This window comes from Parus major, chromosome 20 (assembly GCF_001522545.3).
Source record: "Parus major isolate Abel chromosome 20, Parus_major1.1, whole genome shotgun sequence".
In the NCBI taxonomy this organism is placed as follows: Eukaryota; Metazoa; Chordata; class Aves; order Passeriformes; family Paridae; genus Parus; species Parus major.
In genome coordinates, this window is record NC_031788.1 from 6,639,104 (window position 1) to 6,666,647 (window position 27,544).

Consider the following 27,544-nt stretch of genomic DNA (forward strand, 5'->3'; position numbering starts at 1 on the left):
GGGCTGGACCCACAGAAGGGAAGAACAAGGAAGTTGATGGGTCAAGACCTGGAGTGCCACTGAGCCAGGCACCAGGGTCCCTGGGTGACCTGTCACACGTGTGACACTGGGGCCCTTCACCAGCCCATGTCTCCCCATGTTCCAGGGTGCTTCATGGCATTGCTTGGCTCCTGCTGGGGCAGAAGTCCTGCACCTCCCCAGAGTATGCACAGCACTGCTCCTCCCCAGGGAGAAGGCAGGAGGTGTGGGGGCTCCTGCCAAGTGCTCTGACAGTGCCCTGTCTCAGTGGGACCCCAATCCTGAGAAAGCCCCAGGCAGGGCAAGCTCTCCAGCTGGTGAGATATTGCCCAAGACAGCAACTGGGAACCCATAACTGGACTGGAGAGTGGGATGATTTTTCATTGCTTCCTCATAATAAGAGGACAGGAGTAAGTGACTAGTACAGTCCGTTCACTCGGTAAAGATTTATACAATCACTTCATCCGGTAATTGGTATTCTGGGGAGAGAGAGTGAGCTGCAGCTCCAGCATCCGCCTCTATTTGTTTTATCTCTGTCTTCCTCTCTTTCTCTCCCCTTTTCAGAATGAGTAATTCTGTCCCTCACAATCCCATTTAAACAGAGCATTTGCAGAGTGAATAATTAGTTACATTCAATTAGGCCTCACGCGCTCTCCCTTCTCACTTTGGGGGACAGACGCGCTAATGAGACGGTACATGTCTGACACGCAGAGTGGGCACTGAACATGCTGCATGCCAGCAGGGAAGGGTCAGCCTTGGGGGAAGTGGGGAGATGGCCCCAGAATGTTCAGCCTGCCACCTGGGGAGACAGTCCTTTGGAAACCATTTGGGGCCAAAGACTTAATGTTTGGGGCCAAAAACTTTGCATCTGTGGCCTGAATAACACCTTCTCCTCCAGCAGGAGAGGGATCACATCTGTCCCCAGAACTGGGTGTTCTCTGGGCTGGTGCCAAGGGAATGCTGCCCAGGCTGAAACTCCCACCAGCACTGCTGGGAGTGCCAAGCCCTGAGAGGAGGGAAAGCTGCTGCCATGTTTTTATCTCCCTTATTAAACCTAACATTAGGTTTTAAGAGGAGCCTTAAATAATGTGCCACTGCTTGTACAAGCAAAGTTGCTCCATGCTCCAGCTGCTCCTGCTCTGGGATTTATGGCCTTTCTCATGCTGTGTTGCCTGTATTCAGACAGTGGGTGGGTCACAGGCTGAGGCTGTTCCCAGTACCTAAAGTCTGCAGTGGGTCCAAGTGCCACCTCAGCCCCACGCCCGTGGTCTCTGGTGCTACACCGCAGCACCCCACAGTGCTGCCCTGCAGTGCGATGGACCCCACCTATGCATTTTACTGCCAGAGCAGTGAGGCGAGGGGCACGGAGCTGCCTGCTGCAGGCAGCCCTGGCCTCATCTTCTGTCTCCTCTGGCGTGGGACACGGCCTGGGCATGGCTGTGCGGGGGGGGTCAGTGAGGGCAGCCACAGGAGAAGCACATGCAGGGGAGTGGGCCCAGCCAGGGTGTGCTGGAGAGGGTGTGGGGGCACGGTGGGGGTCAGCACAGCTGGTGACAGCTCTTCCTTCCCTCCTCTGGTGAGAGCCTCTGCCTTGGGAGCACCCGCCCATTGCCAAAGCATCATTCCCGGAACATCAGGGCTGGGAGCGCCGGTCCCGGGGTCGTCGGGGTCTCGGGGCTGCTCACGCACAGAGGGCAGGGAATCACGTTTAATCACACGGGCGGAGGGTGACGGAGCGGCCGCTCCCGCACGGACGGGTGGGTGTGCGGGGGAGCCGCGGGAGGAGGGTCCCGCTCGGGGCAAGCCCGTGGCCATGCCCCGCGGCCATGCCCCGCTCACGGGCGGGCGGTGCCGGTGCCGGTGCCGGTCCCGCAGCACCATCTCCCGGCCAAAGTACACCGCTGGCTGCGCTCCGGCCCCGCCGCCGCCGCCATCCCCGGCCCACAACACAGCCGTGGGCCCCTGGTCCTGCCTTTGTTGGTCCCACGGAGCCCGGCAGCGCCGGGCGGCACGGAGGGACCGCGGCCGGGCTGGAATGCCCTGTCCGGATACCAGCCGGGCCCTGCTCCAGCACGGACAGCACTTCCACAGCGCCCCAGACGGGGGAATGAGCTCTGCCGTGGTGACTTCACACTAGCAGCCCCCTTTCCCAGCCCTGGCTTCTCCAGCACTCATGGAGACGGCTCTGTGGGGTCTTCTGTCAGCAGTGACACTCTGCTGTGGCCAGGGGCTGCACTGGGCTCTGCAGGGGCTCAGCAGGAGAGCAGCCACGCTGGGCTTCATTGCATCACCTGCACAGGAATCAGGATGGGGTCTGTTCCACGTCCCCATGCAGGCAGCCAATCCTTGCTCCACAAGGGCAGCCCAGCGCAGGCGACCAGACCAGGAGTTGTGGTGGTATTCCCATAGGGTGGTCATGCCATGGTCCACTGCAGCATCACATCATTTGCAGACAGGCCAGATGCCAGATTCCCTCCCCAGCTGGAGAGGGGACAGAGGAGATGGTGCTGTCCCCAGTCTGTGCTCCTGTCGGAGGCAGTGCCCTGCGCCTTCACAGCATCTCCTGCTCCGAGATGCGGCTCTCCTTGCCATCCTCCTGGGCCACAGGCTGGCCCCTGAATAGGGTCTCCTGCACAGGCAAGACATTCTCATCCTGCTCCGTGGGCTGCTGGGTATCTGGGTTCTCTCCGGGCTCCCCAGCCTCTATCTGCACAGGGGCAGGGGTCAGGGGCAGACAGCTACATTCCCCCGCTCTGCATCCGTGTCTTTCCACAAGCTCCTGTTAGATTCCCATGCAGGCCAGAGTATTGGTCCCTCCCAAACACTCAGCACTTGCCAGCAGCACGCTCAGGTTGCCCCAGCCCTTGTCCTGCCCCAGCCAGGCAGCCTAGTTCAGCTCCCACCCGTCCTGTATTGCAAAGTCACAGCCCCTGCTCTGCTGCTGGCACATCCCCAGCTGTGCCCACGAGGGATCCCAACCCACTGCTGGAGGGGGCTCAAGGTAGACTCACCTCTTTCGGCACACGTCGCCTGGAATCTGAATGGAAAGAGGGACAGAGAAGGCAATGTTCAGCGGGAAGTTCTCCTGCCCCGTGGGGAGCTTCCCAAGGTCAGAGCCAGGGCTGGTGCTGCTGCACCACAGGTCCTGAAGCTCATGTTATGCCTGGGGTCACAGGCTGGGCATCACAGCAGGAACCAGAATAGATTAATGGGGCACTGGAGCTGTCCTCCATGAGATGGCCCAGCTCAGGCTGCAGCAGTGCTAACACACCTGCTCCCAACAACAGAGCAGGACTCGGCAAACCCTGTCCTGGTGATGTCCCCAGAGGAGCTTCCCCACTCTCAGCAGAGCTGCTGCTGTCTTCCCTGGCTCAGCCCCCCAACCCTTTATGGCCCCTCCGGCCAAGGTTCTCCCTCCCTTGTCCAAGGCAGCAGCTCACATGCTTTAGCCCCTCACCTGTGTGGACCAGGCAGTAGATGCAGACACCCATGAGACACGTGACAACTGCAGCTGTGATGGGGATCAGCACTGACAGCGAGGAGCGCCGGCTCGACTCTGCGGGAGGACACCGGGTCAGTGAGGCACCCACGGGACACCCACACAACACGGAGCGCTCCGCTCCAGCCCCACAGGGATCCCTCATGGACACTGAGAGGCAGGAAACCATCACACTAGCCATGCACTCTCCCAAAACCACCATGCATGAGGCCAGCTTTTCTGAGTGCTGCAGGAGCTGGAGCCCTGGGGGGAGGCCTGCTTTGCACTGGATCAGCCCTGGGCACCAGGCACCTACCGCAGATCACATCCGAGGAGTTCGTCCCTTTCACCTTCACCACCAGCCCCTTTTCCTCACAACTGCAGGGAAGAACAAGACCATGTAACCACAGTAGTAACTCAGGGAATAGCTGGGGCTGGGCAGGCACCAGAGCTTCCCCAAAATGCATCCTGCTCTGAGTCTGCCAAGCTCCAGCAAGGTGAGCAGGGTGATCCCCACCAGACACAGCCTGATGGGGACAGCAGGTACAGAGCAGGGTACCAACCCAGGGGCTTGGCTTGGAGTTGCTGAAACTGCTGAGGATGGGAATAAGTTTAAGGACAAGACACAGGAAGAGCAGACCTGCCCGGTCAGAGAAGCCCCCAGGGCTTGAGCACTGTAGCTATGACAGAAAAGCTCAGATAGGCTACAAGTGGCTCTATGGGGAAGTAATTTCTGGGCACAGATAAAAGCAAAGTGAAATCCAATGGCTGGCAGCTGAAGCAAGACTAATTCAGCTTGGAAATAAGGCTCATGTTTCTACCAGGAACTGCAATTAACCCTCAAGCAGCTTTCTAAAGACAGGGATGACCTGCCAGTTCATGGCATCCTCAAAGCCAAACTCCCCATGGGGAGGGCTTGTTCTTTGGCTGATGACTACAGCCACAGAGAACACTGGGAGGGAGAACCTGAACAGGGCATGGGGCATTCCCATAGATCCTGATCCCTTGCTTCCAGCACAGATGACAGCATAGAGACACCTGAAGGGACAAGCAGTCTGTGCACATACTAAGAGACAGACACAAATGCTGAATGTCTGCTTGACCTCAGTCAGTGCTGCCCTAGACTGCACTGTGCTCCTAGCCCTGTTCCTCTCACTCTGGCCCTACACCAACTGCTGTGTCCCTCAGAGACCAGCCCAGCTGCCCAGTCCCCAAGGCCACCAAGAAAACTGACAGCAAAGGATGTGCTCACTGGGGCTGGTGGAAGGACATAGTCTGTACTCAGACAATACCTTGTCCAGGGGTGGCACGGCTCAGTTTTAGAAGAGACGTTGGAGAAGGTGCCTTCTGTACAGGGTTCACAGGGGGATGACATCCTGTCCATGGCCTTGGCTGAAGAGGAGCAGAGATGGCAGGAAGGTCAGTAGGGTCTGTGGGGGGTGAGGGCCTGAGGGAGCAAGGGGCTGCAGAAGCCAGGTGTGCAGCATGTCCTGTGGCAACAGCACAGCTCTCCCAAAGTCCTGCCAGGGGGCACTCTGTTGGGGGAACCTCCATTCCCTGAGGTCAGTGCTGACAGGGCATCAGTCCTGTTGAATGGGAACGCCTTGTCAGATTTACCTGCCACGAAGCCAAAGCCAAGCTGGCAAGGCTGATTCTCCACGCAGGTCTGGCAGCTGATGTCAGAGCAGTGCATGCCAGCCTGGCACTGGCACACCGTGTTGTGTGTTGCATTTCCTTGCACCTTCACAATGAGGCCAGCATCTGGGCAGAGGGAACATGGACAAGGTGAGACACCAAGGTGGGAAGCCAGTCCCCACCAGTCCCCACAGGCTGGGGTCAGTGGTCACAGGGAGCACTTACTGTCTTCACAGATATCATGAGGAGCACAGTGCTTCTCCTTGGTCCAGCTCGGCTGATAGTGCCCGCTCTCACAGCGGGCACAGACAGAGTCTTCTGTTGTACTGCACTCAGAGAACAGCTTTTCCCCTGCAACAGAGCCTGGTGAGGAAGGAGCAAGGGGGCTTTCCCTCTCTCCAGACAGCACCTCTACCAGCAGGAGAGGGGAATGCTGGCAGCTGTGGATGCCAGGACTGCTGCAGCATTCTGCTTGGAAACCAGCGCTCAAGGAGCCAGCTTGCCTGATGACCACAAACTCTGCAGGGGCCAAGTGGGGAGGAAGGACTGTGGGGTCACTCCAGCACTCCAGAGACTGGGAGATGACCTGACAGTGACAGCAGGAGCTAGCAAACACCATCACAATTTGCTAGTGCCAGTGGCAGCACTCTCCCCACAAAGCTTCCTTTGCCATGGGATCCTGTAGCTGCAAGGGCACAAACAGTCCCAAGAGAGCTGTGGCACATTTGGTGAGGTCTAAGGGGTCTCCTTGAGCACCGACAAGGTCCCAGTTGCTCTATCACTGAGATGACACAGGGAGGTGAAGCTGTCAGCATTGCTGGCAATGAGGTGGGGGGCTCCATCATACCAAGCAAAGCTTGCCCCGCTTGGCCAAGCAGTAGGTCCTGGCACAGCCCAGTTGAGAGATCCAGAGGAAAGAGTTTCCATACCTGGCTGACACCGGTTGCAGCATCTGCCCTTGTATATATACTGCTTATCAAAGCACGTTAAGGCATCACCATGCTCCCCACACTGGAAGAAACAAGACCTGTGAATTCATATCCAATACTCCCGCATCACCACACTTCCACAGACATGTGCTAATCTGCACCCTGAGATGAGGCCTTCTTCACACCGCTCTTCCCACACATCCACTAACCACAGACCACAGCAGCCACCCATGCTGCCTGATGGCATCAGTGTTGTCTCTGAAGTGGGGTGGCAGTGATTCCGGTAGAGCTGCTCCACATTTCCCCGGATTTCCTACCACAAGGCGATTGCACATCACCCCGTGCCCTTGCCAACAGTACTGCAGTCCCTTACAGAGGGAGCAGCGATCACCGAGCTTTCACGCCCAGAGCACTGCCAGCCACTTCCCAAGGCTGACACACCGTCCCTGAGGGACAGGAAAGCCCCAGTCAAGTGCATCACCCATGCAAACTTTGCCAGATCCTGCCCTTGCTCCTCGTGGCAGGGGACTACCAGCACAGGGAAGGGTAAAACGGAAGCAGGGAATGAGTTCCCGGGCAAGACAGTGTGCAAGAGGGCACCGGAGCACCGTTCCTCTCACAGAGCCAGCCCCTCGCTGCTCATCCCCAGTAGCACGGTAGCTCCCGGCAGATCCGCCTGGCCATCCTGGGGAGCGGGACGGGGTCTCCGGCAGAGAGAGAGGGAGAAGAGGGCCGGGCCGAGGGTGCCATGGACGAGCACCCAGCAGGGTCGGGCGCTGCCCATCCCCTGGGCACCTCGAGCAGCCCCGGCTCGGGGACAGCGATGAGGCCGCGGGGCCGTCCCAGCCGTCACACCCGCCCACATGGAACCGAGAAAGGAAAGAAGCGCTGGCAGCCGGTTCCAGAGCCCCGCCCGACTGGGGGTCCCGACCGAGGGTCCCGGGGCTCGCCGCTGCCCGTCCAGGCCCGTGGGGACCCCCGGGCCAGCGCAGAGCGGGGCTGGGCTGCCGGGCCCGCGCCATCGGAGGAAAACGAAAGCGCGTGGATAGAGGACCTGGAGAGGATCCCAGAGAATCCAGACAGCTCCTCCGCCCTGGCTGGGTCCCGGGACACCGCACCGACGGACCCGACGGGGCAGCGCCGCCGGGTCCCACTCACGCCGCCCGCGCACAGCCCCGGGGCTCCCCGGAGCGGGGCGGCTGCGCCGGGGGGACCGGCCGGAGCGGCCGGACCGTGCCCCTTCCCGGAAAGCCCGGCGGGACACAGACACAGAGATGGAGGGATCCCCTCCGCCTGTGCCCCTGTCCCGCTCCATGCCCTTATCCCGGCCCCACTCACGTCCAGCAGCGCCGCGCAGAGCAGTCCCAACAGCCCCAGCCGGTTCATGGCGCTGCGCCCCGACCGCCGCCACCACCGCCTTGCTAAGAACGCCTCGGTCCGTTCCCGCCCAGGAAGGGGCGTTGGGCCGCCCGCCCCGGGGCTTCCCCGCCGGCCCCGGCTGGGGACAGGTCCCCGCCGCCCCCCCGAGCCCCGCGCTGCCCGCCCGGGCTGAGGCGCTTGCACAGCCGGGAACCCCCGGCCCGGAGTCACGGCCACAGGCAGGAGGGGAGGGGAGCGCCTGTGCAGCCCCCCGGCTAGAGCTCCAGGTTTCACTTCTTCTTTCCCACAGCAGCTCAGACAAGTTTTGTTGTTTTGTTGGGGGGTTTTTTGTTTGTTTGTTTGTTTGTTTTATTTAGCCTTTCTAGAGCCGCGGAGCTGTAGCACTGGAGGGCCCCCACGGCTGTGGTCAAGGAGAACCCCTCTGGCTGCAACCCCGGAGAGCCCCCAGAGCTGCCAGGAGCCCTGAGTTCTGCGGAGTGTACCGGCAAACACGTCAGGCATGAAAGGGGAAGGGGCAACAGTGCTGTGATCTGGCTCTATCTCCGTTTCAGTTCCCCAGACGAGTTCCCAGCAACCCCAGAAAATTTCCAGGATCCCTGCCCGCTGCGGAGACGTTCCCTGGACTCCTCCTGGCACTGTGGTGGCTGGGCAGCGAACGGCGGCTCCTCAGCGCCCCTCGGTGCCCCGGTCCCTTATGGCAGTGCCACGATGCCCGAGAGGTCACACCGCAGCAGCCGCCTCCCGGTCACGGTCACAACCTCGGCCCCATCCGGAGGTTGGTGGCCACAGCTGGCCGCCGCCGGGTCACAGCTGCTCCCGGGGATAAGGGCGGCGAGAACTGGGAGCCGAGTGCTCTGGATTCCCCGGCGCAATGTCACTTCCCAGAACTGACTCACTCAGGAGCACGAAGGGTCCCTGGGGAATCTCGAGGGCAGAAGGGGAGGCCGCGGCGGAAAGGGGATTTCTGGGCCCAACTCCCGTGGGCCTGGCCTGGGAAATCCCCGCGGCGCCGGGCACTGCCTGAGCAGGGTTGTGAGCGCCCCTTGCTCCCGGTGCCGGGTGGCAGCGCGGCCCGGTGCTCCCGGTCGGCAGGAGCTGCTTAGGCGCGAGTCCCTACGAGACCCCCCGGTACTCGCACAGCGGGACAGAGTACAGGGACAACTGCGGCTCGGGGCGGCGCCGGGGCTGGGGACGCAGCACGGGGACATCGACCCTTGAACGGGGCAGGGACACTCCGGTCCTGGTCCTGGCCTCGGGTCTGGTCTGATCCCGATCCCTGCCCCAGTCCCAGTGTGATCCCGGCTCCGGTCCTGGTCTTGATCTGATCCCGATCGCGGCCCCAGTCTTGATGTCCTGATCTGATGATCCCGAACCCGGTACCGATCCTGACGCCTGTCCCGGTCTCGTTCCAAAGCCCTGTCCGGTCCTTGTCTGATCCTGAGCCCTACTTCTGTCCCTGCCACAGTCTGATCCCGATCCCCTGTCCCTGTCACACTCCGATCCTGATCCCGGTCCCTGTCACAGTCTGATCCTAATCCCCTGTCCCTGTCACACTCCGATCCCGATCCCGGTCCCTGTCACACTCTGATCCCGATCCCCTGTCCCTGTCACACTCTGATCCCGATCCCCGACCCCTGTCACACTCTGATCCCGATCCCGGTCCCTGTCACACTCTGATCCCGATCCCGGTCCCTGTCACACTCCGATCCCGATCCCGACCCCTGTCACACCCTGATCCCGATCCCGGTCCCTGTCACAGTCTGATCCTGTCCCTGTCACACCCTGATCCCGATACCGCCGCCTCCCCCGCACGAGGTCCGATAGCGCCACCCAGCGGCCGTCTGGCCGCCGCGGTACTACAATTCCCGGCGTGCCTTGCAGCGCCGTACCGCAGGTCATGCTGGGAGCCGGGGCAAGTGGCCTTCGCCTCGGCAGGCATGGCGGCACGCTGCCGCGCCGTAAAGTGCGGTACATCACCATAGCGACCGTGCTCCCCCCGCCTTCTCTTTGCGACGGCGCCGTGTGGTAGCGGCGGGTGGCGTCTTTGTCCTGGCGGCGGCGGCCTGACGGGGCTCCGGGTCCGGGCCAGGACCGGCGGTAAGTCTGCGGGTCCGCGGCCCGGTACGCGAAGCGCCCTAACGAGAGGCTTACGGCAGCGAGCCCTGCGAAAGGCCCTGTCCTCTCGGCTGGGGCTGGGCCGGGTGTGCCTCGCGGCCTGCGGGCGGGCCGCGCCTCCGCCTCGCGTCCGGGCAGCGCGGGATCGCCGAGATTCGATGGGGCTCGGTGGGGCTGCTCCGAAGCCGCGGTGTAGCCGGTGCGCGGGCTGAGCGGCGCTGGCAGCGCCCAGGCCCGTGCGGAGGTAAGGGAGGCACGGGTGGGAGCGGCGGCCGCCGGTGAAGCTCGCGGCCGGGCGTCCCTCCCCGCTGCCCCAGGAGCCGCGGCGGGCCCGGGCTGAGCGGGGCCCCGGGGCAAGGGCGGCGCGTTGTGACGGCGGGAGGAAGGCGGAGGCGCTCTCCGGGTTACCGTGTGGGGACCGCACCGTGTCTGCCCAGGTGCGGGGGGCCGGGATGGGCGATGCCAGCGCTGCCCCAGGAGGGCCTCCTGGCTTTTGGGAGATCGCGGGTCTGCTCCGATGGAAGGTCCTTGCTCCTCGGCACCTCTGCCTTCCGTGCCCGCTGTTTCTGCTTTGTCCCCGAACTTCTTGGAGACTTCTGTCGTGTTTCGCTTGTGGCAAATTAATTTCAATATCCCACTCTAGAAGAGTCTTGCTTCCTGAAGCTGTAGCGCTATTAATAAACAACTCTGATTTGAAATATAAGATTTTTAGAGAGATGTGGCTTCAATTGATTTCCAGAGGATTTGTTGGCTCATGAGGTGCCGTGGGCTATCCTGTCGTAGGACCCATAGTTATTTTGCGCGGGGAATCGGCACCTTTAGACTGTCCCGGTGCCTCTCTGGCTGCATTCATACAAGACTTAATGTGGGAATTAGGTGTGCACCTGATGTAGCATGCCTAGGGTGGGACAACATTCATTTATTCTGGTCTTGTGATCACTAAATGGCCCTTAACTATGTAATCTGCCGAGTGCAAAATGGTAAGAGACAGTGAATTATTTTAGATGAGAGTTCTGGGGTAACTCATCTGATTTACTGATTGTTTTGAAGTGCGAAAATAGCCCTATGTTTTTCTTAATGTGGAAAGCTCTTGCAGCCTCTTCCTCAGACACAACCTGCTATCCCTGCCCCTAAGGAACACAAAAGGGAATTTCTTACAGCTTTTTATACTGAAAGTGAGATGTTCTGCCAGCAGTTACAGGCCTGTTTGACACCTGTTTACCAAGTGTCGCTGTGTGCTGCATCCTGCTCCAAATGGGAACTTGAGCTAGATGGTGCCTTCCATGTTTTATTGCCATTTAGTCATTTTGAGGGAATTTTGAAAGCTTCTCTACCCTCAACTGTTGAGAACTTGAGTTGCATTAGTGGAATAGCCAATGCTTCCATGTAAAAAAATGGGATTTGGTACTTTTCCTGGGGAAGATATAATTCTGTGTATGTGTGTGGACAAACTTGGCAGGGGGATTGGGACAAATGTGATAGAGAAGAATAATTTTGTTGGCTCTTGGTTTGGGTATTGAGGTTTTTTCCTCACCCTGGTTCTGGCAGTTAATTTTAAAAAGGTTATTAGACAGGGAAGTGTTCTCTGCCTCCCATCTCTGCAGGGTTTCCTGAAAAGGGGGAAGGGTGATACAAATGTGAAGTCAATTGATCTTTAAAGGATAAATAAATACATTTTGTGTTTCAAATCTGGAGTAGATGTATTTTTCATGCCAGTTAAGTGTTGCAAAAGTATTCATATAGAGCCGTCTTATATATTTTGACATTTGATTTATTTATTTACAGATGACGTTTAAATTGTATTTACTCTAGGGTACTGTTAGGGAGTATCTTGGTTGTAGACATTGCATGATTAAAAAGAGAAATTTCTGTTGATCATCTTTCTTTTTCCAGGCTTCTTGCATGTTACAAGCAGAAAATCCCATCATGCATTCCTGTAGGTGAATGCTTAGGAAGGAGAACAATTTTATTAAATAATTGTCAAACTTTTAAGTTCACCTTGAAAGTTTCAGTGTTATTAATTTCTTTAAGCTTTATTCAATGGTGAATTTTAAAGCAGAAAGTCTGAATCCTGGGGATGGTGGTTTTTATTAGCTTTGTCAGTGTTTGTTACATTATTGGTTTTTTTGCTGGGGTGTTTTTTTTATTTGTTTGGGTGAGTTTGTGCAATGAATGTTGCTGACTGCTCCAGCTGTGTGCAGGGGTGTGGGCTAAGGGAATGTGCTTTTGCTGCATGAGGGAGGTGAGGAAGGGTGCAGCATTTACCTGGGGGTGGTTAAATTCCCAGCTATGGACCCGCCTGCTGTGGGAGCTGACATCTCCATGGGGACAAGGGGATATGCTGTCTAATAGAGATGCAGATGAGAACCTGTGCTTTCTGGGATTGGAAAACTGAGATTTCACGCCTAGGGAAGTGATCCAGGTGTGGTTACTTAGGAGTATTTCAGCAGTATTTCCTGATACCTCATTCCAAGCCCTACTGGAATATTTGTGTGCTGTTATGCAATGTTGCAATGAGTATTTCCTTTCATTAAAATATTGCATAAATTTCAATACTTCTTGTCAGTGGATTAAAGAACTAGATGTGACAACAATGGGTGTGTTGGAAAGCTTAAAGTTAAGGCGTTTTAGTGGAAAATTAGTTTTATTTGTATCTTAGTTTAGAGTTAAACCATTAAAACCTATCTGCAAAATAATTAGGCTTGCTACATTTCAGTATTACAGAAAAGCTCAATCAGAATGCTGCAGTGAGTGTTTTTCCCTGACCTCTGTGTCCCTCGTATTAAGATTTCTCTGGAGTGAAGTTTGCGTCAAGCAGACCCAGTTGGCTTCTAGTCTGCAAAGCTGTTAAGTTTAATCTTGTTCCAGTTTAATTTTAATGTCATGGATTGAAATTATATGCATGGCCATTTTTTTTTTTTTTGCGAAGAGTTGGATTTGGAACGAAAGCAAAATGGCTCGAGGACGCAAGAGCAATAGCATCAAACAGAGCGACTTCACTAACAGCACCAATCCTCAGGATTTAGAGAGAAGACTTTTTGTCGGCAATTTGCCCACAGACCACATGACTCGTGAAGAAATGGAAGAGATATTTTCAAAATATGGCAAAATCAGGGGTTAGTATATTATCTTATGCCTTTTTGTGGCAGGGATTTCAGTGAGAAATATTGCTTCATGCTTGTCAAATGCCATTTGATGATGATGAGAGGAGTGACCAATGTTGTTCCTAAATAGTGACCTTTTAATGATAATTTTCTCTGCCTGCGTTTTCTCTGGAAAAGTGATTGCTTCAGTACAGCTCAAACGTAATGCAAATATATCAGCTGTGTTTTAGCTTTTAGGGTCGCAGTGTGATGTCACAATACTCTTTCATAGCCTCTTAATCAAATCTTGGTCACTTTGTGGGCTGTATTTTGGTCACTGCCTTTTCAGAAGGAACTTGATCAGAGTCTTTGAGCTCTGCATTTTGATCCCTGGTGGATTTGATTTTCCCAGGAAGCTTGCATAGTGGTTTCTGGGTAGAGTGCAGCTGGTGGGGTTAGGATGGCCGGGTGTGGGTCAGCACTGTCCGTGGTTGTAACCGGTCTTGCCCTGCTGTTAACTCTTGCAGCCCTCAGCATGTACCATGGCTATGGGTTCGTGCAGTATGACCGTCTAGAAGATGTCCAGGCCGCTCTGGACGGTGAGAAGGGTCGCCTTTATAAAGGGTATAGATTAGGTAAGGAAAACTGCTCCTCGCTCTCCTGACCCCAGCATGCGTTCGGGAGAAAGAGTGCTGTTGTTCTAAAGCCCGCTGGAAAGGTCACAATGTGACATTTGTCTGGCCTTAGTCTCAATCACTTTACTTAGAATGTATTTGCCTCCTGAGTTCCTGCTGTGTGCCTCACCTGCAGTTTGGTTCACCTTGCTGCCTGGGTCTTACCCTGAATTTTTATGTGTTAGTCTTGGAAAAGCTTTGCCAGCCTGTGTAAGAAACTGTGCAACAAGTAAGCCCTGGAAAGGGATCATTGAAATGTCCAGCACAGAATTTAATAACATTTGTAAACCAAAACTGGGCTTCATCTTGACATGCTCAAAGGAATTGGTCACAGCACTTAGCGGCTGGTTGGCTAAGTAAACTTAGCTGGGATTTTTGCACAAGTGGAGCCAGCCTTTAAGCAGTGCTATAAATACTGGGTGCTTTAAAAAGGATATTTTCATAAAGATGAAGATAATTCTGCTAAATGTGCTGGGAGCAGACTTATACGGAAATGAATGGTTAGAAATCCACGAGTAATCTTTTAAATGCAAGGAAAAAATTACTTTCAAAGTAAGCCTATGATAATTTGAAGAAAAACAGTTTGACTTAAAAAAGAATGACAGGAGGAATAAATAGTAACCAGTGGGAAGGTGTATGTACAGTAAAAAGAGGAGCCTGAAGATGGAAGTTAAGGCAAATAGACAAGAAGGGTAGAAGTATACAAGAAGAAATGATGTCCAGCATTATCCAAGTGTAAAGGCTTAAATAGGAACAACTTTGGCCGTTTTAGAAGCTAAGGGTAATTGACTGGCAATGATAAAATTTCTAACTGAGAAGACCAGTTAATCCTTTTGCTGTCTGTTTTTGAAGAGGCAGGAAGTGTGTTTAATGTAATTTCCATTTCAGTAGCAAAACCAAAAAGGTAAAACTGCAGCTACCATAGCTAGACTCCCAAAAGAATTAACATCAGTGGGGTTCAGTGAACTGCTGACCTGTTAGTGATGTTTATGCACAAGCCTTGGAAAACTAGGGAGTTTGCAGGGAGCTGGTGGAGTGCTGCAGGTGAGCCAGTAGGCAGGGTAAATGGGATGAGCCTGGCATCAGTACCTGGGAACAAAGGGATTCTTTCACCTGACACTGATGAGAAGGCAACTGATTAATGTCCATCAAAATAAATCCTATCTTGGTTACTCTTAAGGTACTGCAAGCTCTAGGGCTGGAAGCAGCAGTGTTAATGTACAGATCGCTGTAAGGTGTTTGACTTGATAAGAAATGAGAACAGTTAAAAATAAAAGAGTTAAGTGGATTTCAAGTGAATCTAGAATGGAATAGATGTAACATAGATGGAATTTCCAAGTGCTTAGAGTGGTGGTCTGGAAAAACAGTCCTGGCCATACAGAGCTTTTGTAAGTTACTTGGAGAGAAAAACATGTTTTAAAATAAGGATGAAGTAAAGAAGATTGAGTCACTGATGGTGAAAGGACCTGGACTTCCTATCCTGGATGCAGACAGACCTGAACTTTAAGTGAAGCTGACAGGGAAGGTCTGCACCCAGCCAGAGTGCTTTGGTCATCCTTGGCTGTGCAAAACACAGGTGTTCAAGTAGGAAGGTTTTGGTACCTGTGGGATTTTGCTGCTGGAAGAGTGCTCAGTTTTGGTGTGCCTGGTTCAAAAAGGATAATGCTGAATTGAAAAAGCTTTGGAAAAACCTGACAGAGGTTTAGAATTAAAGAACAAGCCCAAGCAAAAACCTCAAGAGAAAGGAGTGATGTGATCTTCATGTAACAGACAGACTTGGGGATGAGGGTGTTTTAGTGTAGTAGGCATAGGTGTGACAATGCCTTAAATGTGAATAAAGACTTTAACAGCACAGTAATTGGCTTCTGGAGTAATTTATTCGATCTGTGGTGGTTTCTGTGCTCTGAAGACTTTTAAATTGGAATTGGATGTTTTGCTAGAAGATAAGTACTAGTTCAGTGCCACTGCTGCACTTGAGATAGGTGGATTCCAGGAACTCCTGTCACCTGTGGTTGTTCAGAAGGTTACACTGTGTGATTACAGTGGCCCTGTCATCTCAAAATCCTACGGGACAGAAGACTTTTTATTTGGGCTTTTTTCCCCTGAAGTTTTGTCAGTGTTCAAATACTTAACTTGTAAATGCTTTTGGCATTAAATAAAATGTTACTAAATGTGTTTTGCACAAGAGAAGGATCCCTGTCAAAGCTTTTTATTTCTTCTAGTAAAATATTTTTGTGCAGATTTAAATACTTTTTTTTTATTTGGACAAAATGTATGATACTGAGTGTAAAAATCATAATAGGTTTCTTCAATGGCATCTTAAAACAGAAAATAAAAACTATCTTAAACCAAAGAAAGCAGCTAGTGTCTTGCTTAAAGATAACACTTGACTTTAAGGGGAAAAATTATCAACTAAAAAATAAATGCAAGGAGAACAGTTACTTCAGTTATGCAGCCTGAGTATTAAATACAATTGTTAATAACAAAATAAGGTAAAAAGTTTTGGGAGAGTTTAACTCCGATGTAGCATTATACAAGTGTTTCCACAAATGCACAGAAGTGTTTTCATATCTTTGATAGTAAAACTAGAGAATAAATGTCCTTCAGATGTAGTTTGGTACAGTAGACCCTGCAGCTATGTTTGATCCTGGAGAGGTGCTTGGGGTCCAGTCAGGGATGTTACGCTCCAGTTATAGTTAATGTTCAGATTACACTTGCTTCTCTGCCCATCAGAGAGGCAACATGCTGCTTGATTGACATCAAGAACAAAACTTATATCTGATCCCTTAATTGCAATTTTAATCTTGAAAATAATGAGGGATAGTTTGGGATGTTACAGAAGATATTAAGACTGTACAAAGACAGTATAAAGACATCATGGCATGTTTATATTCTCATGCAAGAGCTTTGAAAGTGGTTAATGCAAATAACTCATCAGAAATGTTAGTTGTTGATAGATTCTGGGGGAGCAAATAGGGCCTAGGTTTGGCTTCCTTTCCTTAAAAGGTTCTCAGTAAAATGTGCAAAGTCGCTTTGCTATTTGCTCTTGCCCCCTTCCAATGCATTATTTCATCTCCAGTCAGCTGTCACGGGAGGCTTTGACAACAGTGTGGGTCCTTAACAGTTCTGGGCAACTTCATTTTTGCGGGTTGAGGACAAGATTCTGTTTCTTCAGCTCTCTTACTTCTTTGTGTTTCCCTTCACGGTGTTTTTCGTGGAGATGCTCAGAATGCCAACCAGTTTTCAAATTTCTGATCTGTTGTCTCAGTTTGCATCACATTAACAATGGTGTTTTGCACCATGCTAACTTCATAAGGAGCCTGTGTTCCAGGCTCCCGGATCCGTTTCTCAGTGGTGGGGGCCGTGCACCTTAACACTGCAGCAGTCCCTTGGAAAGCAGTTACACGTGCCCCTTTGAGAGCCCTTGGATTATTTCCAACAAGGGTATCAGCATGCTCCATTGAACTGGACTGGCTGTGAACTTAAGACTGTGCTGGCCATCATTCCTTTCTTGGAGGTTTTCAGACTCTGCTTTTTCTCCTAGAGTCCATGAGTTGCTTTCTGCTCGCTCATAGACTGCAGAAGAAAGAGGTTCTCTTATGGAAGGAAGAGTCTGGATGTAGGCCTGAACATGCAGGGTTAAAACTTCACCCAACCTGTCCACCCTATTTTGAAGTCAGAGAAATCCATGAAATTTTCATTATGTTGTACTATATAAACTTAATAAAAAATTGTCAAAGTGACAATGTCTCTCTGCTGAATGGATTTCCTTGCACCATCTGGGTGTTGTTGAGCTTAAGTTGCTTTCATTTGAATTGTGCTGATGATCTTTTTTTTGTTTCATAGCATTGAACAGATGGGTTGATTATTCTTTACAGATATTAATAAAGCAGTGGAAAGAAGAAATATGAATAAGGCTTCATCAAGGTCCAGTCCGACACGAAGGTAAAGTACCTGGAAGCAGTGAGTTATACTAGGAATTCAGGCCTCCGGGGCACGAGCCCAGTGGCCTGTGCTAAATGTCTGTGTCTCTTCCCTACTGCCACCTCCCCAGTCAAACAGTGATGCTCCAGCAGGAAAGTGTCTGCTCCATCTCTGAGAGAGAGCCCTTATGGCTCTGGCACCTTGGGAGGCACGAGGGAAACCTTGTGTCTGCTGCCATTGCTGCAGCCCAGCATTTGGTTTTGCAGCACAGGCTGTAAGAGACTTGGAAGGAAGAATATGCTTGATGTTTGCTCCTGCCTCCAAGAATGAGAGAAGCTGAGACATATCTAGAGAAATGCCAAGGGGCTGCAGTGTTTCCAGTGCAGAGGATCTTGAGATCTTGCCTCTTCTGATGTTGAAAGCTTCCATTACTGCAATGAGACTGGAAAAGAGCACTTGGGCAAAACACAAGACAGAGCAAATGTGTCTTGCACAGTCCTGTCTCCCATGTTGTTGTGTTATCAGAGCCTGGAGCCAGCCCCGTGGTGCAGTCACTGATGTACTCTCCAGCTTCTCCTGGCTTCCCACCCCTCAGTGGGCACAGCACAGTCACCTCCTCCTCCACTGTGTGGGCATCCACAGGCAAGGGGAAAAGTTAAGGATTGTCCTGTCACAGGAAGACTACTTCAGTTTCCTTTCCACACCTAGGAAAAAAGACATTCTTCAGTGGTGTTTGGTGCACTTTATCCACCCTGTGCCTCTGTTGTAAAGCTTTCCGTGAAAAGGTGTGGTGCAGGTAATTGAGGTCCCACATCTAGTATGCTTTACTAGCTTGACCTGTTAAATTACCAGAAATGAGGAAAAAGCACAACTAGCAAGACATCTACACCAAAAAAAAAGCACAGAGGATGAGTAGCAGCAATTCTTGGCACCATCTAGGATTTTTATGCACTGCACTTAACCCTGCAGAGGGCCAAATATGCTTGCAGAGACCAGCGAGGGGGCGTCAGGCCAAGAAGTGCTGGGATACCTGTGGCAGATGCAGCAAGTCTTGGGCCTGGGGCTGTGCTTGGTGCTGGTGGGAGGACCCTGGGAGTATGTGGGCAGCATGCACTGAATGGCACATCTTTGGCCTCAGTGTCACCAGTGCTGCAGCACTGCAGGGGAGATGGGCAGGCATCTGCACCATGAGCGTTGGTCCTTTGACTGCGCTGCAGAGGGACAAGCACAGGCACTGATGCCATGGGCATTGCAACCTATGTTATCCTGCGTATGTGCAAGAGCAGGTGCCTGTGCTGCAGTCCTAAGGAGCACTAGACCTGCGTGAGCTGTGGTGCTGTGGGCACCAGGTTGTGGATTGGACCGCAGCCAAAGGCTTTGGTGCCACTGACAGGCACTGGATTTCAGCTGGCACTGCATACACCGTGGCCATCCCATGTGGTTAGCACCAAGTCCCAAGCAGCACTGTGGGCACAGGTGGCGTTGGGGTCCCAGTCATCAAGTCCTGGGCACAGCTGTGATCTCTGGACCACACTGTGGCCTGAGAGGTGGTGCTGATGCTGCAGGAGCCAGACCATGGTGACTGAGGTGTGGAAGCAGAAAGTGGAAGCTCTGCCTTTGTGCTGCTGTCTCACTTGAGCAGGGCAGCCATGCAGGCACAAGAGCCGAGGCCATGTCTCTACTTCTGTCACAGTTGTGCGTTGTTCATGCGGATCTATTTGTCTCTGCGGATAATGAATGTGGCCTGTTCCAGTCACCCCCACTCCAGCTAGAATAAATGTCATATGCCAAACAATTCCCCTGCATCTGGTTGTTTTGCTAAATGATCTCACAGCTTTGGAAAGATCTGTTGCTCAATATCAATTAGAGCAAGTCAGAAGTTTCCCCTTAGCTTCTGCCATCATTCATTGTAGGTTTTGGGGGAAGGGGGTTTATGATGTGTCTCTCACAGGATGTGGTTTCAATGCAGATCACAAACAAAAAGTGGATTTATATGTCCAAGAGGCTGAAGGAGTTAACACCCTGGCTGTCTGCAAATTCAGAATGTCACTTAAAGGAGGAGGCTATGTGTGCTCTTGACATCTCTAATTTGTCCCAAAATCTGGTTTGTATCTGAAATGGAAACAGAGAATGCCAGCACTCTTTATGTGTTCCCATCACAGCTGGGTGTCTGACACCAAAATCCATGCACAGATTCTGCTCTTCCATCTCGTTCCTGTTGTTCTGCCTGACACCAAACTTGGGCTCATCTGACTCGTTCTCTTCAGGTGATCTCTATGTGACTGCACTGCAGTGGATGCAGACTTAGGTTCTGCTTATCTTTCATAAACTAGATTAGGCTGTTTGAGGACTGTAAAAGTCATGTCAAGTTTGGGAAATAAAAAGATTCAAAAAGTTGGGTTTTTTTCCTGATGGTTGTCAGTATTTTGGGGAAAAAACAGTATGAACACGTGAAGCTCCTTAGTTTCTCTGCAAGATTTTTTTAATGCTTTGTTTTGACTACACTGAAGTTATGGTCTTCTCTGGAAAACAGAATACAACCTTGATAAAACTTGACTGCCTTGGGAAAAGTTGAAGACTGGAACATTATTCTTCCTTGCCGCTGAAGACTGCAATACAAAGTCTGAATGAGATGGATCATTCAGATCCAACAGAGAAGCCTTTTGTGGCCACTGAAGATGCAGTACTGGTTGGGTTTAGTACCCTCTTAACCAGGGCATTATAAACATAAGGCTGGCTTTCTACAGAAACTATCCCTCAAATCCAGGACAGTGCCATAGCTGTCTTTGCTTTCTGTCAGCAGTACAAACCCAGCCACAGTGTGGAACCTGCAATGTCTTTGCTCACAAGCTGCTCCTTTTTAAATCATAATATTACTTCAGGTGTTCTGCTGTCACTGATGAGTGAATTTAATGGATCCCTTGAACACTCCTGGCTATTGCATATTTGTGGGCGTTAGTCTACATCACCTTAAACTCTCTCAAAGAATTTGCCAGACATGATTGATGGATCATCTATGGCTGATGCTGGAGGTCAGAGGCCTTAAAATGGTGGCTTCTGAAGTGCCTGTTCACTTCATCCACAGGTGCTCTACACTTAGTGCTCCATTAAGGAGCTTTCTGGGTTTGGCTGTGCTGAATATTAGAATTAAAAACCTTCTCCAGACTGCTTCAAAAATATGACTTTTGGTCAATTTTTGTTGTTGTGGGATAGGAGGGAGGATTCAGCTGCTGTGAAAGGTCACTTTGGCACCTCAGGTAAGATCTAGGGGTAACTATACTTGTGTTGGTAGCAGGCTAATGGAATTTCCCTGGTGTTTTCCTCAGAGATCAGTATGCCTACGGGGATGGCCGAGATGCCAGGCGCGACCGCTCCCCTCTTCGGGGGAGCCCACGGAGAGACCCCAGAGATGGCAGGGATGGCAGGAACGGGCGAGATGCTAGAGACACTCGAGACATGCGAGCTAGAGACATGCGTGATGCCAGAGACCACAGGGACCCACGGGATCTGCGAGACCCCCGGGATATCAGGGATCCAAGGGACTTGAGGGACCCACGTGATGTTAGAGATCTTCGTGACCCACGGGAGCCACTGTATGATCGATACAGGGATCCGCGGGATATGAGAAGTGCACGAGATGTGAGGGATCCACGGGATATGAGAGACCCTCGGGACCCCTTGTACAGGTAAACTCTGCGGGATCTTATTTGCCAAAATAATGTTTTTAAGCATTTCTGCCACAATTGTTTGAGTGATGTCAAGTGATTAAGGAAATCACCCTTGGCTGGGGACAGTTGGGTCCCACTCTGTGTCTTGTGAGCGGATGGGTACCTCAGAAATTCGACTTGGGGGAGGTCTGGGTATGATGCATTGGCCAAAGTCTCTGCTTGAGATGGCGCTGGAGGAAACCCATTGCTGGTTCTGAATGTTGCAGACGAGACGAATCTTACGACCGTTACCTGCGCCTCGAGGACTACTATCGGCGCAAGGACGACTCCTACTATGACCGCTACAAGGAGCCAGAGGGTGAGTACCTGTACCACTTCACAGGGAGGATGCCACAGTTGTGGCACTCTGAGCAAGTCTGAAGGATGTCACTCCTTCTGTCCCTGCTCATTTCAGACCGCCTGAAGCGTGAGGAGCGGCGCCGGGAGGAGCTGTACCGTCAGTACTATGAGGAAATCAAGAGACGTTTTGATGCAGAGAGACCCGTGGATTGTTCTGTGATAGTGGTGAATAAACAGACAAAGTAAGAAAACAGTTACAATCAGTTTTATTATTGCTTGCTAGAAGAGAATGGGTTTAATTTAGTTCTGCCTTGAGGCTCTTTGTCTTACAGGTTGCTCTTGAGGAGTGTGGCTTTAGAGTCCCCAGAAAGCTACAGCTCCCTCTTTTCTTCTGGGAATATATGTTGATGAGATGAGGAAATGTATCTTGTGCTTTGCATGTATTTCCCCCTTGTAATCTATTGCTATACCTTCCCTGATACTTCTACTCTCCATATAAACCTACCATTTCAGCCAGTTGTAGGGACCTATGCAAGATGGTTGAAGGGGGGGGACAGTTTTAGTCACCATTATAGACTTTGCCTTCAAAGACAATAAAATTACCTTCTTTCTTGAGGTGTGGGTGCACACAGCCTGCATTTGTCAGACTTTTTGTGCAGTCAGTATTGAAGGTTTGGTTCCAAGTATAGTCAGCTTAAAAAAAAAAAACTTGGCGATTTAAGCTCAGCCTTGTGAGCTGTGTTTTGTGCTTGGATGGGGAAGTCTGTAGGACTGGGTACACAGGAGCAGTGGATCCAGAGATGCTGAGTTGGCAGTGGGCTAGAGCAGAAAGCAGCTGGTAGAAAAGAGCAGGCCAGTAAGCAATGAGGTGCATGTGAGCAGTTGAGATACTGAACAAAGCAGGAGTAAATGAGTTGTGTAGGTTGGCTCCTCTGCTCTGTACCCCTTGGACCTCTGCTGGCGTAAATTTCTTCCCCTAATGAATTCAGTTGAAACACATTTATGTGTAAACAAATTTGTAGTAGTGTAAATCCCTTTACAAACATTCTGTTTCTCAGCTAAGTTAAGGCTTGATTTGTAATTTATTTTGGTTGCATTGAAATGACTGATTCAGATCAGAATAGGGGCTTTTATGTTGCTATAATGGGATTGCTTTAGTACTGTCCTGGTAAACGTCATGAAGCTGGGCAAGTAATCAGAAAAGCAAATCTGAGATGTGGAGAGGGTGCAGTGCCAAGGTTTCTGTTCCTGTATGGGACTGATTTGTTAAACTTCTGGCTTTGCTTTGTGGTAGGGAGTACGCGGAGTCAGTGGGGCGGAAGGTGCGAGACCTGGGCATGGTAGTGGACTTGATCTTCCTCAACACAGAGATGTCACTGACACAAGCCCTGGATGATGTGAGCAGAGGAGGGTCTCCTTTTGCCATTGTCATCACCCAGCAGCATCAAGTTCACCGTTCCTGCACTGTTAACATCATGTTTGGCACCCCACAAGGTACTAAGGTCTCAGTAGGCTGGGAATTGTGTGGTTACTCTGAACCTTTCTTTCAGGCAGAACCACAAAGGACAAAGTTCATCCTTGCTGTCACATAAGTAGTTATAAATGACTTGACACTGTGTCATAAATTTGAGTATCATTATTTACAAGCTTCTGTAATACTCTGTTTGTCCCTTATCAAAAGGAGTGTCTCATCCTTGCCAAGAGGGAATTTCATCTGTGTTCTTGGCTCCTAACACTGCCAGCCGTTGCATCTCAGGGCAAGTCATGGACCCCAGAGCTGCACTGCTGTGGGAGATCTTTGAGTAATGCCAGCCCAACCTCACTCTACCACTTGTTCTCAGAAAGAGGCTCTTGGGAATGTGGCAAATTAAATGACAGATTTTAAAATCAAATGTGATTTAATAAGGATTTGGTAAAGGTAGAGATTTGATACTGGGAAGTGTTATGAAAAGATAGATCTACAAAGTGTTTGGGAATACAGGCTTCACCTTCTTAGCACCTTTACACTTGTCACATCACCTTCCATCTCAGGGTGTGATTTGTTGCATGAGGGTGGGTGTAGGTACTGAAAATGCCTTGTCAGAATGTGATTGGGGAAACCAGCTGTTACTCTGATCATAGGCCTGTTCATGTTATCTGTCAAGACAGGTGACTGGTTTGACGACAGCTGAGCTTTCAAAGATTATTTCTCCCTTACTGTGTTCCCAAGTAATTTTCTGTGAGTTCATCTGGGAGAGGAAACCTCTGAGTGCACAGTCAATGCTTGGTGTGTGCTCACAGACTGGAGAAGCCCAATTTCTTTTAACATCAGATGCAGATGTGATAGGAGAGCTCCCTCATTTCCTGCAGACACACAGCTCACACACACTATCACTGGGCTTCCTGCTGCCCTTGGTTTTAATTCTTAACTTCCTTGGTTTTAACACCTGTTAAGCCTTTGGCAGGAAGCCAAAGCTTCTTTTGGTCACTGGATCTGCCGGTGTATCAGACCTGATGGGAACCCCAGTCATTAGCTCATCCACAGCTCATTCCAGAGATTAAATATGCTCACTTCAACCGCTCCTGGTCACCTTTGCATGCATGTTTGTTTCAGGGAACTCTTTCACAACTTGTGCAAAGGCTAATGTTAAAATCAACCCTTAGGAGGAAAAGGCTTGCAGGATTTGATGTTCTGCAGGTGTAAAAAGGACCCTGCCCAGAGCTTTGGGCACTTTTGGGAAGGTAAAGGCTCTCTTGGTCTCCCAGTTTAAATCTATGTTCGGGTGACTGTTCATGTATGTGCTTTGGGAGGTGGAAATAATGACCTCAAACCCACCATTGGAATTGCCCATTACTTATTTTATCACAGAAGAATTTGATTGCTGCACATGCACATGAGATGTTAAGGGACTGGCAGTACAGAAACAAACATACTTCCATGGCTGTCCACCTCTGGGAAGCATACTGCCTTCAGAGGGCAAGTTTTGGATCTGACCAAGGGTTTAGCAGTAAAATGACTGGGAACTCATCTCAGAGAACCGAGGATTTATGTGAGAGGTAGAGGGAGCTGCTTTCCTTTTAACTGGTGAGAGACAAGAAAGACATTTCTGGGCTGATGGTATGTCTGCTTAGAGCTCTCAGCTGTGAAAGGAAAGGCTGGCCTTGCTGGCTGATAGCCATGGGCCTTCTGTTGGCTTTGGAAATGTAACTGTTCCCATGTGCCTGGGAAGTTCCCAAGTCTGCACTCACACTCCCTGAGCCGTGCCTGCTGCCGACTGGGCTGTGCTGGCAGGCGGGAAGAACAGCACCTCTGTCAGGGTCACTTTGGGTCACTCAGAGCATTTCTTGCTTTGTGCAGAGCACCGCAACATGCCCCAGGCTGATGCCATGGTGCTGGTGGCAAGGAATTACGAGCGCTACAAGACGGAGTCCCGGGAGAAGGAGCGGGAGGAGATCGCCCGGCAGGCTGCCAAGATGGCAGATGAAGCTGTTCTGCGGGAGCGGGAGCGCCCACCCCCCATGGAGGAGGGTGTCAGAGGAGGTCACCCTCCTGGGATCCAAACCCTCTTGAACCTGCTGGCAGACAATCGCTATGTGACTGCTGAGGAGATAGATAAAGTCATTAATTACCTGAGAGACCGGAAGGAACGGCTGCTGCGGGGCAGCACTGAATCTCTGCAGGGTAAGTCCCACGGCCCCAGACAGTTTATTGTGTGGTTTGTGGTCCTCAGGGCTGGGACAGGAAAAAATCCCTGGGACTGCAGAGGAGTTTGGGAGCATAATATCCTCATGCAGCACCTCATTTTACTGAGATGGACATGTTGTTGCATGCCATGAGACAATTCAGAGTTTTCATGTGGAAGACCTTTTATACTGGATTCTTTTAGGGCAACAGCAGGACTGCCATAACTGGTTGGGCTGCTGTACTCAGTTCTCTAGGGTGGTTTGGGTTCCCAGAGCTGTGCAGCTGTGATCTGAGGGTGGATGTTCACTGATGCCATGTCTTCGGTAGCTGTTTCATTAGTTTTCTTCAGGTGTCCCTTCAAGGGCATTTGTAGAGTTTTAACCATCTTTCCTTTCTTTCCCAGCACCCATGTCAAGACAACCTTTGGGGGCACCTTCAGGATCATCACTGGGTAGTCAGTCCAACCTTCCAAGTTCTCAGGCTCATCAGGGTTCACAGCCTCTGGTCTCTACTCCTTCTGTTCCAGTGTCCTCTTCTACTCCTCAGCAGGAGCTTCAAGCAAAAATCCTCAGTCTCTTCAACAGTGGGGCGGCGGCGGCGGCAGCAGCTGCTGTGGCAAACAGTGGTCCTGCGGCCTCCACGGGTTCTTCAGGCAGCACTCCCAACCAGAACTTTGCTAACCTGGCTGGTGGGCAGCCCCGGCCAGCACAGATGAATGCTGGAAATTTAAACCAGCCTCAGCAGAGATTGCAGACTCCAAACACGCAGATTCCTGCTCTCCCGGGCCCTTCGAGAAACGCAGGTCCGAGACCTGGAGCTCCTCCACAACCTCAGCCGCTCTATGGTCAGCACCAAACCCGCCTCCCTGCACCTGGCAATGTGCCTGCCCAAAGGCCGGTGTCTTCTGGTATCAACTTTGACAACCCCAGTGTACAGAAAGCCTTGGACACCCTTATCCAGAGTGGTCCTGCACTCTCCCATCTTGTGAGCCAAACCGTGGCCCAGGGGCGAGGGGGGTCCTCAGCCCAGCAACCGATGGGTGCCTACCAGCGACACTATTAGAGCTGAGCTGTTGGGCCCATTCCCCTTCCCTTTGCCATTCCATACTTATAGCTGTGTAAGGAGTCTCCCATCCTTGACCCAGGACAGATGCCCTGGACATGCATGTCCTCTCCACTCTGGCGAGAGCATACCCCCTGCAGCATTGCTGCCAACGGTTGCTGGCGCTGCCCTCCCTCTCCTTGGTCTGGTTAGCAATGTTTGGAGCAGAATGCTCAGTTTTCTCCACAGCACAATGTGCTGTGAACTGTGTTGGATCATTGGTTGTCTTGTCCCATCCCAGAAGCTGCTGCAGTATCAGTCCTGCTGCATTTTCCTTACTCCCAGCACCTAGTGCACCTTCCCATTGAGGTGCAGTCTGGGCTCACCGATTGGTCTTGGTGTAGTTTTGGATCATCGGTTTTGGTGAATTAGGGGACTGAACAGAGCAGCAAATTGATGGGCCTTGGACACCCACCACTGTGGAATGGGCACTACCCTTCTTTGGATTTCTTTTTTTTTTTTTTTCTTGTAATAGCGTATAAGCCATTTGGAAAGTCCAGTGATAGTGCTGGCAGCCAAAATCATGAAGCACATGCCTGACCACTGCTCAGTAACCAGGACTGTGCAGTCCATCTGCACATCCATGTCCAGGCAGAGAGGCCAGTGTTCCTCACCTCAACCCACTCACAGAGACTGGCAGCTGTGGGCTGAGCACACATCTGCAACGCAAGAACTTCCAGCCAAGGCTGAGATTTCAAATAATCTGTCAATTTTCCTGCCTTGAGTAATCAGTGTTAAGACCAACCTGGTAAATTTGGTGTATAAATTTTCTTTTCTTACAGTCTTTGGCACGGTTATTAGTGCACCTTAGCTGCAGCCACACTGATGTGCTGCTGGCTCTCCCTGGCAATACCTCTCACCAGGTATTGGGGGGCAGTGCTGCTCTATCTGACCTCTTCTTGCTGTTGATGGAAGTTCAGTCCATCTGAGGTGGAGAGACAGTGCCAAGTTTTAATACCATAATTTTAAACCTTTTTTCAACACTTTGGTAGCTGCAGCAGACAGTGGAGTGGTAAATCAGGCAGTGATTCCTCACTGTATTTTTACTGGGAGCATACTTTGATACCAGAACACAAAACATCACTTAACTGTGTGGTCCTCCCCGTCATGGCCTTCTTGGAGTCTGTGGGCTTCCTGCAGGGAACTGGGAGATACTAAGAAAGCAGTGGATTGAAGCAGAGGATTTTCTTTGTCCCAGGTGGTTTGTGTTGTAGCATTTCTTTTATCTCTGTGCTGTTAACAAGAGGACATTACTTTCTAATAAAAGGCCAGAAAAATTACTTGTTGCATTTTTTGACACTTGAATACTCTCAGAATACATCATTCCACTCACTCTGTTTGCTGTTACTCTCCTCTCCTGAATAAGCTGTACTGGAAGCTCCACACTGGATGCTGAGAGGAATGTGTATGGACCTCACAGGTCCTGACTCTTGCACAGCACTGGGGTGGCCTCAGGTCAGGAGATGTGTGGCACGGCCAATGTGAGGGGTCCTCTGTGGTGACAGGAGGTGGGAGGGACAGGTCTAGCTCAGAGCC

The 27,544-nt window shown here is 51.4% G+C and overlaps 2 protein-coding genes across 6 annotated transcripts; one reads left to right on the top strand and one right to left on the bottom strand.

Annotated features, from left to right (window-relative positions):
• Positions 1–1,863: 1,863 nt before the first annotated feature.
• On the bottom strand, positions 1,864–7,895 carry CD40 (CD40 molecule). 5 transcript variants are annotated; one of them, XM_015647367.2, is made up of 9 exons: positions 7,399–7,895; positions 6,061–6,142; positions 5,357–5,482; positions 5,114–5,257; positions 4,789–4,888; positions 3,813–3,874; positions 3,476–3,574; positions 3,030–3,055; positions 1,864–2,725 (listed from the first exon to the last, which is right to left on the bottom strand). In XM_015647367.2, the coding sequence occupies exons 1-9, from the start codon at positions 7,444–7,446 to the stop codon at positions 2,570–2,572; spliced, it is 843 nt and encodes a 280-aa protein (XP_015502853.1). In that variant the 5' UTR covers positions 7,447–7,895; the 3' UTR covers positions 1,864–2,569. The 5 variants fall into 5 exon arrangements, with proteins under 5 accessions (XP_015502853.1, XP_015502849.1, XP_015502852.1 ...); XM_015647363.2 differs by having other exon boundaries at positions 5,357–6,142; positions 7,399–7,420; XM_015647366.3 differs by lacking the exon at positions 7,399–7,895 and having other exon boundaries at positions 1,864–2,499; positions 5,357–7,142.
• Positions 7,896–7,926: 31 nt separating this feature from the next.
• On the top strand, positions 7,927–27,288 carry NCOA5 (nuclear receptor coactivator 5). Its single transcript, XM_015647352.3, has 10 exons — positions 7,927–8,215; positions 12,485–12,671; positions 13,166–13,273; positions 17,191–17,257; positions 20,563–20,922; positions 21,171–21,262; positions 21,359–21,485; positions 22,538–22,737; positions 24,581–24,904; positions 25,311–27,288. Exons 1-10 carry the CDS (start codon positions 8,135–8,137, stop codon positions 25,967–25,969), a joined length of 2,205 nt encoding a protein of 734 aa, XP_015502838.1. The 5' UTR covers positions 7,927–8,134; the 3' UTR covers positions 25,970–27,288.
• Positions 27,289–27,544: the final 256 nt, after the last annotated feature.

Excerpts from the sequence above, each read along its gene's own strand:
- CD40 (XM_015647363.2), bottom strand. The coding sequence starts at position 5,750 with ATGGTGTTTGCTAGCTCCTGCTGTCACTGTCAGGTCATCTCCCAGTCT. Across the intron at positions 3,056-3,475 it reads CTACTGCCTGGTCCACACAG|ATTCCAGGCGACGTGTGCCG; the intron begins GTGAGGGGCTAA and ends CTTTCCATTCAG. Across the intron at positions 2,726-3,029 it reads GGCGACGTGTGCCGAAAGAG|ATAGAGGCTGGGGAGCCCGG; the intron begins GTGAGTCTACCT and ends GCCCCTGTGCAG.
- NCOA5 (XM_015647352.3), top strand. The coding sequence starts at position 8,135 with ATGGCAGTGCCACGATGCCCGAGAGGTCACACCGCAGCAGCCGCCTCC. Across the intron at positions 20,923-21,170 it reads CCTCGGGACCCCTTGTACAG|ACGAGACGAATCTTACGACC; the intron begins GTAAACTCTGCG and ends TGAATGTTGCAG. Across the intron at positions 24,905-25,310 it reads CAGCACTGAATCTCTGCAGG|CACCCATGTCAAGACAACCT; the intron begins GTAAGTCCCACG and ends TTTCTTTCCCAG.